Raw genomic sequence first — 17569 nt, forward strand, 5'->3', positions numbered from 1 at the left:
CTTGCATTTCCTTCCTCAATAATGAGAGGCACAGAATGAGAATGTTCACTTATAGTAATTTCATCAGCACACCATCAGTGAGACCAGAATGGCAGACAGAAATGTGAATAGGGTATCGTTTTGATATTGCTTCTGCAAACACAGCTAGGAGAGCTAATGCTCATTTTAAATTGCATGTCAAGGTTTCAAGAGTCACAAGAAATAAGGAAAAAATTCTTGCAATTTAACTGGTTTTTACTGGGAGCTACAATGTACCCAGTCCTTTCCTGGGCACTATCAAACATTTGAGAGAAAGATGTTGACATTTCCCAGGGCCACCAAGTGAGGTTGTATTAATTGTGCATTACACAACTTCAAGGGGGCTGGCCTGAGAGTTTTGATACCATATAAAACATAGTTGGGAGTCAGTAAGAGTTCGGTGGAACCTGACTCTGCCACTTAATGTGTAAATTTGGGTAGGTTTCTTAACTTTCCAAAGACTCGTTTTCTTTGTTAGTCAATGGGAATAAAAATATCGACCTCTTACATTCATTATGGGGATTGAATGGGTTAATGAATATGAAGCGTGTGACCCAAAATGCTGTAGATGTGCAACAGTTGTTGCTGTTACTACTTTTCTAGTTAAGGGCGGTCTTTGTTTGGTTTTCCCCAACAGTAACCTCTTAAACAAGGATCTTGGTGCAAGAGGTTTACAGGTAGAAGAGTTGGTAAGTGAGACAGAGAAGGGAAGGAAGACAATAACAGACGATTTATTGAGTGGTGACTGTTGCAGGTAACTGAGGCTCAATCCTACTGGGGAACTCTAAGGGACAAAGTAGAACAGCTTCAGAATTATCCCACCCACGAGACAAGAGAGCTGGGGCATTTATCCACCAACTCTCCATTACTAGTTGAGGATTGCTTCTGGGGCACTGGCATTCCTGCATGTCTGGCCTATCCTGCATGTTGGCTGAGCCTGTTCTCAAAGGCAGAGAAGTGACCTTAGGGAGAGAAAATCAAAGGGATTTCAGCAGTGGCCTTCTGAGTATAGAGGTGAGCACTTACGGAATATGGGCGGAGCTCCACCAGAATCTGCTGCATTCTTCCTCACCAAGGCTCTGGTGATCTGTGCCAGGTTCCTCGGCTCCCTGGCTCCTCAACTCTCATTACTTTATAAGGTTATTATAATATAGGTAAAATCTGAGAAACTGTATCTTAGGCATCTTCTCATCTGAAGACTTTAGGCTGGCAGAATTTGAGTATATACCCTCCGGGTTGAGTGGATTTAGAATTTCGAGCTTGGACATCCAGATTCTATACAGGGTTGGTTTGGTAGATGCTCTCAAATAGTTTACAACTGACTTGAGGAGATTAGACCTACACAAGTAAAAAATCTAAATTTTATGGAAATTTAAGGTGCCAAGGCAGGTACAATGGAGTTTTCTAAGAAGGGAGGTGTGAGGTTTTGCCATTGAGAAATCTGCTGAAAAGGCTAATGCTTTTATCTAGTATCATTTCCCATTTTACTTGGAAACTTCGAGGCATCTGAATAAGGCACACACTTAGTGCTGACTTCTTCAATCATCAGTTGTGTAGCTCAGTAGTGAAATGGACAAATGATTTGGTACGGTAGAGTAAAAATGACCAAAGACTGGACACTTGCTAGGAAACATCCTATCAAATTATTCTGTTTTATTATTTTTAAGAGTAAAGAGAGGAAGAAATAGTTTTTTTTTCCCACTTGTGGCATGAGGAAAGCATCAAAGCTGAAATAAGTCTTTTAAGTAAGACTACAAAATTGGAAAACCTCTTCTGAATATGTAAATTTTGCTAATTAGAGTGGATAACACTCAGTGAGTATCTAATTTGTGTTCTTAGAAAGGTGGGGGAGTAGGAAAAAACAGACTTTTTGAGGGAAAAACCTGAGATCTAAGCTCCATTACTATGAGCTGCATAATTAGGTAGCTTAGTTCATTTCTCTGAGCCTAAATGCCTCTTTTAGAAAATGGACATAAGACCTACCTCATAGTACCGTGAAAAGAATATGACAGGGGTTGGCCTGGTGATGCAGCAGTTAAGTTCACATGTTCCACTTTGGTGGCCCGGGGTTCGCTGGTTTGGATCCCAGGTGCAGACATGGCACCACTTGGCAAGCCATGCTGTGGTAGGCATCCCACATATAAAACAGAGGAAGATGGGCATGGATGTTAGCTCAGGGCCAGTCTTCCTCAGCAAAAAGAGGAGGATTGGCAGCAGATGTTAGCTCAGGGCTGGTCTTCCTCAAAAAAAAAACAGTAATAATAAAATATAAAAGAAAAAGAATATAACATATAAATGTAACATGACACATAAAAGCGCTAGAGCCCATCAACAGGTGAACAGATTAATGAATTACGATATATCTTTACAATGGAATCTACTCAGCAATAAAAAGGAATGAACTACTGATGGACAAAACAACATGAATTAATCTCAAAATAATTACACCAGACCAAAAAACAAAGACTACATACTGTAAGATTCCATTTATAGAAAATTCTAGAAAATACAAAATAATTATAAGTAGCAGAAAGCACATGACTGATTGCTTGAGGACGGAGGAATGAGGAGTGGTGGGCGGGATGGGGTAGAAAGGGAAACTTCTGGGGTGATGGAAATGCTCATTATCTTGATCACTGTGATGGTTTCATGGGTGTATATATATGTTATAATTTATCAACTTTAGACTTTAAATATGTGCCATTTATTATATGTTAATTAAACTTCAGTGAAGCTGTTAACAAAAACAGCGTTAGTGACATAGCTGACTCTCAGTAAATGCAATTTTCCTTCTCTGAATGTGTGTTTATCTGACCTTGGCTCAACCTGTTTGGGGTCAAATTTGGTGAGTCCACATCAGTCAAAGCCATTTGGAACTGACATTCATTATTCTGTCTGCCCATCACCTCTTTCTTCTTCATGTAACTGTAGGGGAGGAAGACATTTCCTCTTCCCAAATGGGGGTTTGTCTGGCCGGAGAACGAATTAAATTCACATGAGACAGAATAGCAAGAAAAAATTAAACAAAGCTTTACGAGTAACCATGGCCCGGGGCCTTTCTTCCCGAAGGAAGAAAGGGCACCGAAGAAGTGGGGTGCACAGAGTGGTTATATACCCCCAAACAGGGTGTTTCACATGTGATTGAAATGTCCCTCCCACAATAGTCACAAGATTGCCCTGTCGGCACAGTGCTTGATGGACACAGCAGGTAGTGGTCTGCTGTCTCAGAGGGCGTAGCCGGAGGCAAGTCGATTGTCTGGAGCTGGGCGGTCACAGGTGAGCGCAGCAATCAGTTCCTAGACTAAGGAAAGATGCTTAATCCTTAAAGAAATGCCAGCGTTGGGAGGGGGAGGGAAGTCAGTTACAGGAGGTTACCAGACTAGCACAATAAAATGCAGATTTAAGTTCTCGCCTTTGTTATTGATTAAGAGTTTCTAGAGAGAAGGTCATCGCCTCTCTTCTTCCTGGTACAGAGAGGGAGGCACCTTTTACAGATAGAGATTTACCTTACAAATGTAAATGTGTCCTAAGGAAGGGCAAGTTCCATTCCTCAGAGCCTCCTTCCCTGTCCCACTTTATCAAAAGCAATCAGCCTCAAATAATCCTGATGCCAAAGAGACATATCTTGGGGTGGCCAATTCCAGGTCCCCACATAACAGAATCTTCCCTCTTTGGTAAATTACTCTTCCTTGGCTCAAAATCATGGTTCTGGTTGGGGCTGCCAATCATAGAGACCCAACATTTTGGCCTCTCAGCGATGGGCATGTGCAGCAGACAGCAGTGCTGTGTGCCCAGCCCCCAACTTCCCTGGGCTTTGCTGCAAAAGGCTGGTACCTGCAACCTTCTTCACAGGTTTGCCCCTGGGCACCAGAGCTGCCTCACCTCCCACAGAGCCAGAGCCGAAAGTGCCTAGAAGATTATATCCCCTCAGGGCAACCTGTAGTCAATGGCTGGTACATAGGTGCAAAATCCCAGCTCCCTCACTTCTAGATCGGGACAAACTCTGATGTGCAAATATGCCCCAGAGCTCCCAGATGGAGGCTAGTACTTTGTCTGAAATTGCAGCGTTTTTCCATTCCTTATCTTGTTTCCCCCCTCTCTTCCATTTTCCACTGGGAGAACTTCCTTAATAAAACCACTTGTACTTGAAACCAACCTAAAACAGTGTGGCAGGAATTTTTGGCAACGGAGATTTGTGCAGAAATGGAACTGGGACCCCAGCTGGCCTCATCAGAGTCTTTTAGATATTTTTAGAACTTGAACTAGGGGATATGGGCTCTTTCCTCTACAATCAAGAGGAGGTAAGGATGTGAAATTGGAGCTCCTAGTACCCGAGATCCTCATCTTGTAAAAAAATACTATTTTGAAAGAAGAAAGTCAAACTGAGAGAATCTCAGACCAGCAATGAAGAGAGAGATCCTTCATGATGTTTGGGTCCATGGGCCAGTTACCTTTCAGAACAGACACTCTTTCCTTCTGAGGCGTTTTACGTCAGCCAATAAATACCCTGGGTTTGGCTGCAGTGTCTGTCATTTGCAACAGAAGGAGTCCTGACTAAAACCCTTGGTAAGCAGTGGAACTAGGACTTTCTGCCTTTGTCATGTGAAATTAGCCAGATGGACGGGATAGAACAAACTGGATCAAACAAGTGAATTATTCTTATCCAATTAGGCCACAGGAAATAGCCAGTGTTAACTTTCAAAATTTTGCCATTCAGAATTGTAGCTCAAAAAGATTTCACGTTTTTTTCCTAGCTTAGAAATACAAATTGTATTTTGACATAATCAAATACTTTAACAACATTTTCCATACTCCTATGTCAATTGTTTTTAAAAATTTGAACTGATTTTCTTTAGAAAACTCCCTTTGCACAGGCGGATGATAAGAAATCACATAGGGGGAATTTGAGGGCTAATCTTAGGTTTCTTCCATTAAAAATTACACTTCTCCCTGAGACACAGAACAATAACATAAAAATTCATTTTACTGAGGAAAAAAATGATCTTAATGGCACAGACTAACGCTGATAGCATAAAAAAGACTTCCTGAGAAAGTGTAGCTCACAAATGCTCTGAACCCTTTACTAAATCAAATGAATTGCAGGACCATTAACTGCTTGGAGAATTTTCAAATTGAAATTTGCTAATTTGTGCAGAATATTAGAACAGCACTTCCTCTGTGTGGCTAAAATCAGACTAATAACATGAGAATTACTATTTTAATTCATTTAATGATTGCCTGATGACTTAAAACTTTTTGCTTCCCTCTTGTTATATTTTAAGAAATTAAACTACTAAACAATGAGACACATAAAACGCACAACATTTTTGCAGTAATCTCTGTTTCTTTAGTTGGATTTTTGGTGGAGGAAGAGATATATCTAGGATTATGAAAGTCCATAAAAAGGGGAATGACAAAATATGAAGTGTTAAATTTCTGCTCTAAGGACAAATATTTATACTAGTGGCATAAATATTGATACCAGGGGGAATTGTGCTGCTCCTTCTCCCTTCCCCCTATTTCATGGACATTTGGCAATATATGGAAATACTTTCCATTCCCACAACTAGGTGGAGGGGGCGTTTGCTACTGACACCTAGTGAGTAGAGGACACACATGCTGACAAACATCCTGCGATGCCCAGGACAGCCCCTACAACAAAGAATTATCCAGCCCAAGATGTCAATAGTATTGAGCATGAGAAAACCTAATTTATACCCTTGCTACCAAACATTCCCTTTCTTTGACCACTTCTAAGCCGTACACTGCACTGGTTAAGTGGTTAACACTTGCAGAAGACCTGTGTTCATTATACAACCTCTTGATTGGACTCTGGATTCAAAAATCAGTCCTGCCGCCTCCTAGCCATGTGACCTAAGGCAAATCACTTCCCCTCTCTGTGCATCTTTCTTCTAATCTGTACCAGAACAACAGCAATAACCTCATAGAGCTATTTTGAGAACTGAATCAGGTAGCTACTCCAGGTAAATGTGCTTAACACAGTAACTGCGCGTAATATAGACCCAACTCAACTTAGCTATTGTCGTTTTCATTACAGCAGGTATGGGGGATGAAGCAACATATTTTGTTTGGTCTGTTTTGATGAAGCCGTTTTGACACTATGGATATTTTGATGTAGCCTAAAAGATAAAACACTAGAATTTCATTCAAAAAATTACTGCTTAGAGACTGCCTGGTGGCATAGTGGTTAAGTTCGCGGTCTCTGCTTTGGAGCCCATGTTTCGCCAGTTGGGACCCTGGGCGTGGACCCACTCACCACTTATGAAACCATGCTGTGGCGGGCGTCCCACATATAAAATAGAGGATGATGAGCACAGATGTTAGCTCTGGGCCAATCTTCCTCAGCAAAAAGAGAGGATTGGTGACAGATGTTAGCTGAGGGCTAATCCTCCTCCAAAGAAAAAAAAGAAGAAAAAAATTACTGCGTAACTTCTACCACAGACATCTTAGTCCATTCTTAAATCCCACCCTCTCCTTCTCTTTAATCCCAAAACGTCTTGTTCATCCCTCATTCTCAACATATCGCCATCGTATTCTTGAATATTAGTTAACTCTAAACTTCTCCCCACCTTTTCTGTGTCCCTGAACCCCATAGTCTTAGGAAAAGTTCCAAGCAGTTCATGTGACCAGACAGTATAACTATGGGGCAGATTTTATCAGCAGTCTTGCCTTTGTTGGGTGTCTGCCTTTAAAAACACATTTATTATTTTCATTTGACTGCCTTTAGATGAAACACGTAGTTGTTGCCATGGTCCCCACGACTCCTCGTTCCCTTGTATGGCTTACTTTATTCATCTAGGTTTTCTTGCTTTGTCTCCTAAAGGCATCCGGGTTTGCCACCCATGACAATAGATGCTGCAGGAGGATGTGGCGATGGGAAGGACTTAGGAAGGCTGCTGGGAAGAGCTCGGCACTTCAGTGGCAGGCTCAGGAAGGCGGAGAAAAGGATGGCATTTGGGGCAGGATAAAACCTATGACTAAGTATGTCAAGGTGAAACTTATAAAGTGTTTTCTGAGGACAAAGAGTAATATCCCACCCAGTGTGGCTGAGTAAATCTTCCATGCAGAACAGCCACTGAGGAAACCGTTAGAAACACGTATTTAAACCAGAGGCTCAACAGCCTTAAGCACTAGGTGGAAGAATCTAGATTTAACTTATAGCGATGGGAAGCATTAAATGTTTTTAAATAGGACATAGAAGTGACAAAATAAAAAGGATTTTTTAACTCGTTTAAAAAATAAATGTTATTGTTTTTTTCTTACTATCAATACGTGTTAATTGTAGAAAGTTTAGAAAACAATAAAGAAAATAAAAATCACCCCAATCCCACCTACTAGTCTTTAAATTTTTTATGGTTACACACACACACACACACACACACACTCTCTCTCTCTTTTAAAAAAAAGTTAAAGTGACAAAATTTTTAGCCTGTTTTTTAAAATTTTATTTATCAATAGGTTGCCCATGTCACTAAATATTTTTCAAAATACTGTTTCTGATATAATTGGAGAAGCAAAGATCTGTCTTCATTACAGCATTATTTGTAATACTAAAATACCCACTAAATGTAGAAACCACATGAATGTACATTAACAGGAGCAACTGATCCTATGCATTCATCAGACAAATATTTAGTAAGCACCTACAATGTGCCAGGCACTGTTCTAGGCGTTGGGAATACAACAGCAAACAAGGCAGACAAAAAGCTCACTGAGCTCACATGCTAATCAGGGTATTGTGCAGGGGTTGGCAAACTTTCTGTAAACAGTCAGATATTACATATTTTTAGCCTTATGGTCTCTGCCACAACTATTCAACTCTGCCATTGCAACTGGAATGTTGCCATAGACAGCACATAAACAAATGGCTGTGATTGGGTTCTAATAAAATTTTATTTACAAAGACAAGCAGTGGGCCAGGTAGATAGATAGATAAATAGATAGATAGATAGATATAGAGATAGTATATACACAGATAGATGTAAATAGCAAATGTATAGATCAAAAATGTCTTAAAAAAGACTTCTTGAAGAAACAAAAGAAACTATTAACAGTGGCTATTACCTTCAGAGAGTTAAAAAATCTTATAGTGTGCATACATTGCTTCTTTAAGTAAATTTAAATTTTATAATAAGTTTTTTTGGTTACCCAATATTCTAGTGTATTTTTTTTATTAACTATTCACCAGCTGTGTGTTTTCCAAATTTTCATTCTTAAATATATTGCTGCAATTAATACCTTTGAACAAAAATCATTGATGCAAATTTAAGTATTTGTTTAGGATAATCCCTAGAAATAAAATTATTAGGCTAGAGGATTTAAACTCTTTTAGGCTTTGGATATATGTTGCCAAATTGTCCTCTAGAAAGATCTAACAATTCCACCAACAGGATAGAAGAGTACTCATTTCCCCACCATTCTACCCACATTGAGAACTTTTATTTATTTAAAAACATATGCAACTTTAATAGGTAATATTGTCTTTGGTTTTATTTTGTATTTCTTTCTTTCTTTCTGTTTTTTGCTGAGGAAGATTAGCCCTGAGCTAACATCTATGCCAATCTTCCTCTACTTTATATGTGGGATGCTGCCGCAGCGTGGCTGACAAGTGGTGTAGGTCTGTGCCTGGGATCTGAACCCACGAACCCAGGCAGCCTAAGCGGAGCACACCAAACTTAACCACTAGGCCACAGGGTCAACCCCTATTTTGCATTTCTTTAATGCAATCAATGAAGCTAACCCTCCTTTTTCTTATTTATTGGCCACTGCTACCTCTTCTGTGAATTTTTATTCACATCATTTGTCCATTGTGGTGTTTTTTACTTCCATAAGAGCTTCTAAATACTTGAAACATTTTCACGTAAAAATTTCACTCTAATCTCCCCCTTGCGGCATTGTGGGCTTCGCTGTTGTGGAAACTCTTGCCCTAACTTTGATCTAAGGTTATTCCTTTTTTTTTTAAACAGAATCGTTGAAAGGACATTTACAGAGGTTTGTAGCGTGAAGAAATCTCTCCAGGCAGGCTCTTCTTTGAGGCAGTGAGCTCTCCTTAGCCTCCGTGTCAGGCCTTTGACTTGAACAGAACTTTGATAACATTCTTTTTGCCTGCAGTGTCAACAGTTCTCCACACTCTTTCAGCCCACGGTTGTAGGCACCTCTTGTCCAGGTCGAGAGGCTAGTTCTCTTTATCCTGCTGTCTTTGCAGAAGTGAGTGCCTCTCCTGGTGAAGCCGATCTGCCTCTTTGACTTGGCTTTCAGTCCATTTACCTCCATTATAATTATGTGTTTGCTTTTCCGGGAGCTCAACAAAGCCTGATATCAGAGGAGGAGAAATCATTATTTGCACCACTTCTATCTACTTCTGCTGTAAAATCTATTTTGTATTTTTAAAAAAATCCATGCGTAGGTTCTCTCTGATTCTCTTCTCTTGCTGCCTCTAATCTTTTTATATATATCAAACAAAAACCAACCAAACGCTTTCTAGAATGCTTGAGTCTCTTCATATCTCCATGGAGAAAGTCCAGGGTCAGCTATTTTACGGCTCCGTTGTGTGGCTCAGACTGCTTAGAGCATTCACGCTGAGCTAGAAGTGATACAGAGCGGGATGCAGTTCAGTAATTGAGGTGGGCAGGAAAACAGCCATGGGCACAGTTTAGAACTGTAGTTCACAAACTTTTTTTTTTAAATAGCAGAACTTTCTTTCCAACACATTCTCAAGTGCTCTTCTTCTGACCCCACATAAAACATTAATAGGAGCTAATCTGGTCAGTTTAAAGTGAGAGGCAATGTTGTTTCACCTGACCCCACATCCCCTTATCTCCCTGGAAGTCACTTGCAGCTTTGCAGGACAGTCCCTGCCCCAGGCACTGTGTCTTTCTGCCCTAAGAGTTTATCAAGCCACAGGGGCATGTCTGCCCTGAAGAGAGGCAGGCAGGAGGTATGCGGGTGCGGGTGAATGTTCCCAGGGGCAGCTCTCAACCAAGGAGGCGTGGGAGTTGGTGGACAAACATGACCACTGCCTCACGCCTCAATGGGATGATTATGAGACGTGTTCTATAGCAGTCTCTCGGACTGTTCCCTGAAAAAATGACCCTCAATTGCCTACAGCCAGTTAATGCAGCCTTTATTAGCTTCCCACCTTCTCTGTCCCACTTCCCCAGTCCCTCACCTGACGCCTAGGATCAGCCCTTATAATAAGCTATTTGTAACCAAATCCTTGCCTTAGGAACTACTCTGGGAGAAACTCAGTTAAGAAAATACTGTGATGGTGCCAAATCTGGCCATCAGTTAGATAGCCTAGACCTGTGCTAGCCAATACAGTAGCCACTAGCCATGTGTGGCTATTCAAAATTAAATATGAATTAATTGATATTAAATAAAATTAAAAATTGATTTTCTTAGTTCCACTAGCCACATATCAAGTGCTCAATACCCATAGATGGCTAATGATTATGGCCCTGGACAGCCCAGATATAGGATATTTCCATCACTGCAAAAAGTTCCGTTGGGTCCTGCTTGCCTAGAATCAATCCCAGTTTGATTGGGATTGGCCTCCTCTTATTTATTCTCTCAGGTAACTTACTCTCGGCTGTAAGACTCAGCTTGCACATCCGTAAAATGGGGCTGTGGTGAGGATTAAGTAGGATAATTTCTGTAAAGCTTTGAAGAAGCACATAATAAATGTTCAATAAATGCAGAGGAGAGAGAGGGAGAGAGGGAAGAGAGGTGGATCTCCAAGGCATCTAAGAATGCCAAGGAACAGTATACAAAAACCACTACTGTGGTGTGTGATAATGGAAGCGTCATTTCTCTTCAGGGGCCTCAACTTCCTTTCTTGTTGGGGGGTACCGCCAGATTTCTAGACATTAATGAATCTTTGAATTTTCTTATGTCTTATTACTTTTGCACTGACTTCATCTTCATTTATTTATCCATTCAGCTCCAGGCACTGTACTGTGAGCTGGATAGTAACACTGAAGAAGACACAGTCCCCGTGGTTGCAGATTTTAAAATCCTAAAGGAAGAAGCAGACAAGAAGCCAATGCAGTAACTGCCCTGGTGCTAACCACTGAGATGACCCCAGCCTTGCCTTCAGCTAGGCTTCCTGCAGGGGGTGACTGAAGTTCCAGGGGTGAGAGACCTTGAGGCGGGTGAACAATGGGGAAGGTGTTTCAGGCAGAGGGAATAGCATGGAGACTTCTTTTGGAGCCTCATTCCATGCTCCTTGCTCTCATGTAGTAAATTAGATTTTGGAGGGAAAGACTAAGGAGGATAGAAGTGGGATATGAAACGGAAAAGAAAATGAGACAGAGAGGGGAACTGGATGACTACTGTCCTTTCCCTTTAGTCTTCTCAAAGTCCCACCTTCCAGGGCAGTGTTTCCCTAACCAAGGACCATGGACCACCTCCAATAAAGATGATGGGATGAGGAAGTTACAAAAATGCAGATGCCTGGGCCCCAAGACTGACCTACTGAATCAGATCCTCTGGAGAATATAGTCCTACAGACACTTTTTTTAAAAAAAAAAGCTGCTAAAGGGATTCTGTTAAGAACCACTGCGGTGACTGCTTACTTTCTAACAAAGCAGCGCATCTGAAATGGAATGATCTCTTAATTGTTATTTTAGTATTTTTAAAAAGGATGTTTTAATACTATTGAAAGTGCTAAATTCTATGTCTCTCAATTGCAATGGGGATATAGGTCTTATTTCTGAAAGGAACTTCTTTCCCACCATCTCTTGCCATTTTTCTCTTTCAGTCTAAGCCCCTCCAGGTCCTCTGTGTGAATGTTCTTCACCTGCTTTCACCGTCTTCTTCATCCATCTCCAAACTCTCTGCCAATAGAACATCACCGCCCTTGTTTCCATCATTACACCTGGTCCTCCACTTTTCATCTTTTCAGCTGACCTTGTCCCTGACTGCTCCTTCTCTGGGTTTATGCTGCTCCTTACTCTTCTTTCTTTTTCATCTTGACTTTGACCTGTTACCACAGTTCTAAACTTACCTCCCCTGAATTCTCTCCAGGCTGTCGCGAGAATTTCTCTTGGGCCCACTGCACTTTTGCCAGAGGAAACACTTTTAGTTTTAGATCCCTTTTCTTCTGGGCACCTTATATTTTAAACAAGCTGCTGAGAAATGCCATCAGAATGAATAATTTTTAATGCATTATTGAAGAGGGAAAAATAACTTTTAGCACAATGAAAGTTCTTTCCATGCCATTGACAAATAACACAATTGAAGCAGTGGTTAAAATGGCTGTCATAAACAGAAGCAGAGATATTACCTATATACTTAATGAAAGGCCAAAGTTTCTTTGCCTGTAAATTCAAGAAATCTGTTATCCATTAAAAAAGAAATAACCAAACAAAATCTACAAATGCCCTTTATTTCATCATCATAATAGTGATTCTCATTCCTTTCCTGCAGCAGCATGCACTCAAATATGTTATTCATGAAAATTAGGGCTGTCTCTTAAAAAATTCTATTCAGCTCTGCTAGTTATAATGAATTGGTGTTTGTCAAATGGTTTTTATGCTTAGATGAAAAGGTAATGATAAACAACCATTGGAACTGCTAGATGCACTATCCGGGTGCTTGATTTCATGACATGCCTCTTTGGCAAATCAGGGCCCCTGGAGTACTCCGTGTGGATATGAAAATGAGCACATTATTTCACTGTTAACATGCACTGCTGAGATGAAAGAGAAGGCGTGTGGGCCTACTGATGTTTTTATTTTCCTTCCTGGAAGGATTAACTGAATGAGAAACAGGTAGGCAGGGTGTTCTAAAGCCAAAGTTTGAGCATGGAGTTTTACAACTTAATACTTCCAATGCAGGCAAAGTCTGTGAGAAGTGCTATACTGCTAACTCCCAGTTCATGTGAGACGCTGTCATGCCTGGTCTTCATTTTAGTAATGGGGAAACGGGGGCTCATAGATGTGAATACTAAAGAAACAAACAGGAAAAAGGATTTCTTAGTCAAGCAAAGAAAGCATGGTGGATACTGGCCACTGAGAGCTCAAGCATTTGACAACGCATCTCGTTGGCAAAATAGGCATTATCATCACCCCGTTTTCCAGATAAAGGAAATGAGGCTGTGAAGTAACTTGCTCAAGGTCATGGAGCTTTTAAATCACGGAGTCCGGACTTGCACTGAGTCTGTCTGATGACTACCTCTGTGCTTCAATCTGACCCCAGATGGCACAGAATGCTTTGGATAGTGCTATTGCCTGTGCCACACTTACTGTTCAAGCAGTCGGCAACTGCAATTTTGATCAAGGAAAAGCTTAGAACAGCTGTTTATTCACCCTTCTCCAATGCTCCTACATGTTGCAGCTGACCTAGACCCCTGGTAGAAGATGAGTTTTGTATCAACATGTCAAGGCTCTCTAAAAGTCAGCTCTTGGCCATCACCTCCATCTATAATGTATCAGCTTATCATTCTAAATTTAAAAACCCAGAGGAGGAAGGCAGAATAACTTGTCTCTTGATTCACCAGGAAACTTGAAAGTTTGCCCTATGGTTTGGTTTATTTATTTATTTATTTATTTATTTATTTATTTGAGGAAGATTAGCCCTGAGCTAACATCTGCCATCAATCCTCCTCTTTTTGCTGAGGAAGACTGGCCCTGAGCCAACATCCATGCCCATCTTCGTCGGCTTGACAAGCAGCATATAGGTCTGCACCCGGGATCCAAACTGGTGAACCCCAAGCCACTGAAGAAAAACACGCAAACTTATCGGCTACACCACCAGGCCAGCCCCTATTTGCTTTTTTTTAGTTCTCAAACTACAGAACTCTTTGAGAAGATTATTTAAAATGCAGATCCCAGACTCCATCCTGAGTGATTCTGATTCACTAGGTCTAGAATGGAGTCTAGGAATCTGCATTTTTGAAGCTCTAAAAATATAATGGTTCCCTGATCACTATCCTCCACTCTCTTCCTGGAAGGAAGTATCTAACCACTTTAGATCTTTTAATACTTTCATCTGGCATTTACACATCTCCATAGTTCTCCAGTGCTACCAAGATAAGTTACAAAGTGTCAGAGACCTTCTAAACCACATCTCAGCTCGGCTCTGGTATTTCAATTAGATAGCAAACACATATTTAATAATTTATTAGAGGAAAAAAATAACATTTATTACGTCCCTACTCTGTGCAAGGTCTTTATACACTTCACCTCATTGAATACTTACTACCATCCTGAAGTAGGTACTTCACAGCTTTATAAGGCCTAGTAGAGGTCGAATTCAAATTCAATTTTTACTGCAAATCCAGCACTCGTTTCAGTAAGGCACAGTGCAGAACTCTGTGGTAGAATCCCCGACCTCAGAGAGCTTCATGTTTGGGAAAAAAGGGTAGAAAATAGGGAAAAGTCTTAGGAGGAACTCAGTAAGTGTCATTCATCCTACATGTGTTTGTTGCGCATTTACTCTAATCCTGGTTTTTACTACATTTACTCTAATCTCAGTGCCTAGCACTGGGGATACCATATGAATGTCCTTCTGCTCCATCTCCCCCAACCTCGTGGCTCCAGAGAAGGCAGAATGAGAGAATGCGAGTGCAGACATTGAGGAATTGCTAAGGCAAGACCTGGGCCTCCAAACTGAGGACCAGGCAGTCTTCCAATTGAAACAAGAAACCTCATACCATGCTATCCAATTGGGAAAGTTCCCAGGTACGTGCTGGTAGATAGTTAAGCAATCAAAGACTGCCAATTGTACTTGAAGGGCAATCTGAAAGCCTCTCCCACTCCACTTCCAAAAATCCTGTCCTAATAGAAAAATTTCATCCTAATAGAACACTCATTAATTAAAGACTGTCTTAAGAGTCTCTCCCTTCTCTTTATAAAATACACTCTCCTTTCAAACCTCTTCTAGCCTCTGCCAGAGGGAAAGTCATAATAGCTGACTCCCTTACCAGAGGAATGTCTGAATAAACAGCTTTTGACTAATTCTACAGGTGGTCTGTTTCCTTCTGACAACATATTCATAGCTCTCACCAAGTTTAAACATTCAGTCTACAAACATTAATAAGAGTCTTTGCTCCATCCCAGCTAGATAGCAGACCCAGCCAGAGGAATGATGGATGAGATGGGAACTCAGATCCACTCATGGCAAGAGGAAGGTGTGGAGTAGAGTGGTTAGATTTCACGTTTGGGGTCTGATCCCAAACTGTGTAACCCTGGGCAAGTTCCCTAACCTCTCTGTGGCCCAGTTTTCTCTCTGGCAAAATGGAAATAACAGTAGGAGCCCCTTGCAGGGTTCCTGTGTGTATTAAACGACCGGGGTCCAGAGCAGCACAGTGTATGTAATAGGAAAGAGCATAGGTTTGACAGTGAATAAAAAGGAATCCATGAGTCCATATGGATACCAGTGAATACGTACAAGAATAAACAGAGATACGAGGGAGAAGGTAAAGCTCTTCTCAGAGGAGAATGCAAGCTAAAAAATGGAGAAAAGGTTAGAATCAGACAATCATGATTTTGCAACCTTCATAATAATAACTGATTCAAGCAATAATCATCAACAGATGCTAAATCAAGCAGGTCAAATTGTGATGAGGAATGGGCTGTAAATCTATGTATCTTTATCTATCTATCAAGAATGGGAAATGGGGCAAAATGTAAGTGGGGAATCTGGGTAAAGGATATTTGGGCATTTTGGGGTAATATTCCTGCAACTTTTCTGTAAATTTGATTTGTCAAAATAAAATTTTTAAAAAAAGAGGGAGAGAAGGAAGGAAATAGCAGTAGTTGCTTAGTTCTGTTACACTGTACCTTTTCTCATGATCATAGGATCAAGAATAAGTAAGGATAAAAAATTCTAAAATAGTGCTTAATGGGGTGGGGAGAGGAGAGCACATGGATTTGAATCTTATTTCCACTCCTTATCAAGTTACTTACTCTGTGCCTCAGTTTCCTCTTCTGCAAAATGAGGATTTTACACTTGCACATGGTGGAAAGGCTGCTATGAAGACTAAATGACTTCACATCTGCAAAGTGCTTGGCACATATTAAGCAGATTTGCTATTGTCATTGTTATTCCATGTACAGTGCTTAGAGTCATGTAAATTCCAAATAAATGTCTGCTCTTACGGTGATTGCTGGGCTTAAAATCCTTCAGTAGCTTTGCATGCATCTTCGGTTAAGGATAAAGCAATCTTACTAAGGTGTAGAGGGTCTCCTCCGACCTCACCAGACCCTCTTCCTCCCCCTTACTCCTTCAAGTCTCAGCTCAAACATCGCTTCCCTGCACGGGCCCCTGGGACCCGGGGATAGACAGAGGTCTCTGGTAGATGGCGTCAGCTCTGGGCCGGTCCTTCTAGCACTCACTGCAATGACTGATACTTGCTTGTCTGTCTGTCTTCCCCGCTACAGCTGAAGCCCCACGATCCCGGGGCTTGGGACCTGTTTTGGCTCCCGTGGTAACGCAGGGTGGCACAGCGGCGGGGCCAGCAGGCCTCTGAGCGCTCCAGGGAACCCTGGGGTCGGGGCGGGGACAGGCAGCAGCGACAGCGCCCCAGAGCCGAGCCTGCAGGCGCTCGCGCCGCGCCTGCAGCCGCGTCCCCCGGGCCAGGCGGGACGAGCACAGGGGGCCGGCCCGGGGGGCCGGCCGGGCCCGCCTCCTCTCCGCCCCTCGCTCTCCTGCCCCTGCCCGCGCTCGGTCCGGCTGCCCCGCCCGGTTTCCTGGTTAAGATGGCGTCCCCCGTGGCTGCGCAGGCCGGCAAACTTCTGCGACACCTGGCTCTCCGGCCCCGGCTGCTGGCGGCCAGGTCCCAGGTGAGCGAGGCGCGTGGCAGAGCTGCGGGAAGGGCGCGCGCGGGGCGCCCGCCGGCCTGGCCTCCTGGCTCCTCCCGGCCCCTCCTGGCCCCGCGCGCGGCCGCCCGGGCGCCCCAGCTCCGCGGTGCCTCGCCGTGCTGCGCCCGGGGCGCACTAGGGACCCCCGCATCCTGCGGGGGTGTAAGCCCCGGGGGGACGACAGCCTCCGCTGCCCCTCGGGAGGCGCTGACGTCGGACTCCTCTGCTCACGCGGAAGGCGCCTGGCACTGTCCCAGGCGCTGCGTGCAAGTTCAGGCAAAGTTCCTGGGCCGCGTTTTGGAGTCCTGAGGTTTTATTATCTGCTTTGCCAGCTCTGCTTTTGAAACGTCTCTATCCCCGGCGCATTTGTTAGGCCACCAGAGGAACCTGCCTAGAAACCCATCCCAGAGTCGCTGGTGTTGGTAATTCAGCCGCCTGGGGCGAACTTTTCTGCCGGCTGCCTGCTCCTGCAGACTTCCGGGGCGCCTGACTTGGTGAAATGCGAAGGTCAACGATAGGAGTGGGAAGCCCTCTCCTTTCTTTCAATGAAAAATCAATCCGTCGCTAAAACGCATCAGACCATTGCCCCTGTCCACTTTCTCCTTGTTTATGGAGAATAAAGACCCAAGAGGGCCAGTGGTGGATGCTGAATGCTATTCGAACTTGGCCCCCAGTAGATTTAACGTTCTGCATATGCCAAGGGTCGCAGTCATCAGAAGGCCTTTGGG

General features: G+C 42.7%; 1 protein-coding gene and 1 long non-coding RNA gene across 4 annotated transcripts in view; one reads left to right on the forward strand and one right to left on the reverse strand.

The window, feature by feature from the left end:
• Positions 1 to 7460: 7460 nt before the first annotated feature.
• LOC138918215 (uncharacterized) lies at positions 7461 to 16633 on the reverse strand. Of its 3 annotated transcripts, XR_011427255.1 has the most exons (5): positions 15948 to 16622; positions 15430 to 15486; positions 14239 to 14379; positions 12044 to 12167; positions 7461 to 9351 (listed from the first exon to the last, which is right to left on the reverse strand). It is a non-coding gene; the product is annotated as an uncharacterized lncRNA (long non-coding RNA). The 3 variants fall into 3 exon arrangements; XR_011427254.1 differs by lacking the exon at positions 15430 to 15486 and having other exon boundaries at positions 15948 to 16633; XR_011427256.1 differs by lacking the exon at positions 15430 to 15486 and having other exon boundaries at positions 7461 to 9622; positions 15948 to 16613.
• Positions 16481 to 17569, forward strand: part of SUCLG2 (succinate-CoA ligase GDP-forming subunit beta) — a 260077-nt gene continuing 258988 nt past the window's right edge. Inside the window, exon 1 of the mRNA XM_023620105.2 lies at positions 16481 to 16823. Within this exon, the coding sequence (XP_023475873.1) occupies positions 16740 to 16823 (84 nt within the window). The 5' untranslated portion in view covers positions 16481 to 16739. The remainder of the gene's footprint in view (positions 16824 to 17569) is intronic.

This window comes from Equus caballus, chromosome 16 (assembly GCF_041296265.1).
Source record: "Equus caballus isolate H_3958 breed thoroughbred chromosome 16, TB-T2T, whole genome shotgun sequence".
NCBI lineage: Eukaryota > Metazoa > Chordata > Mammalia > Perissodactyla > Equidae > Equus > Equus caballus.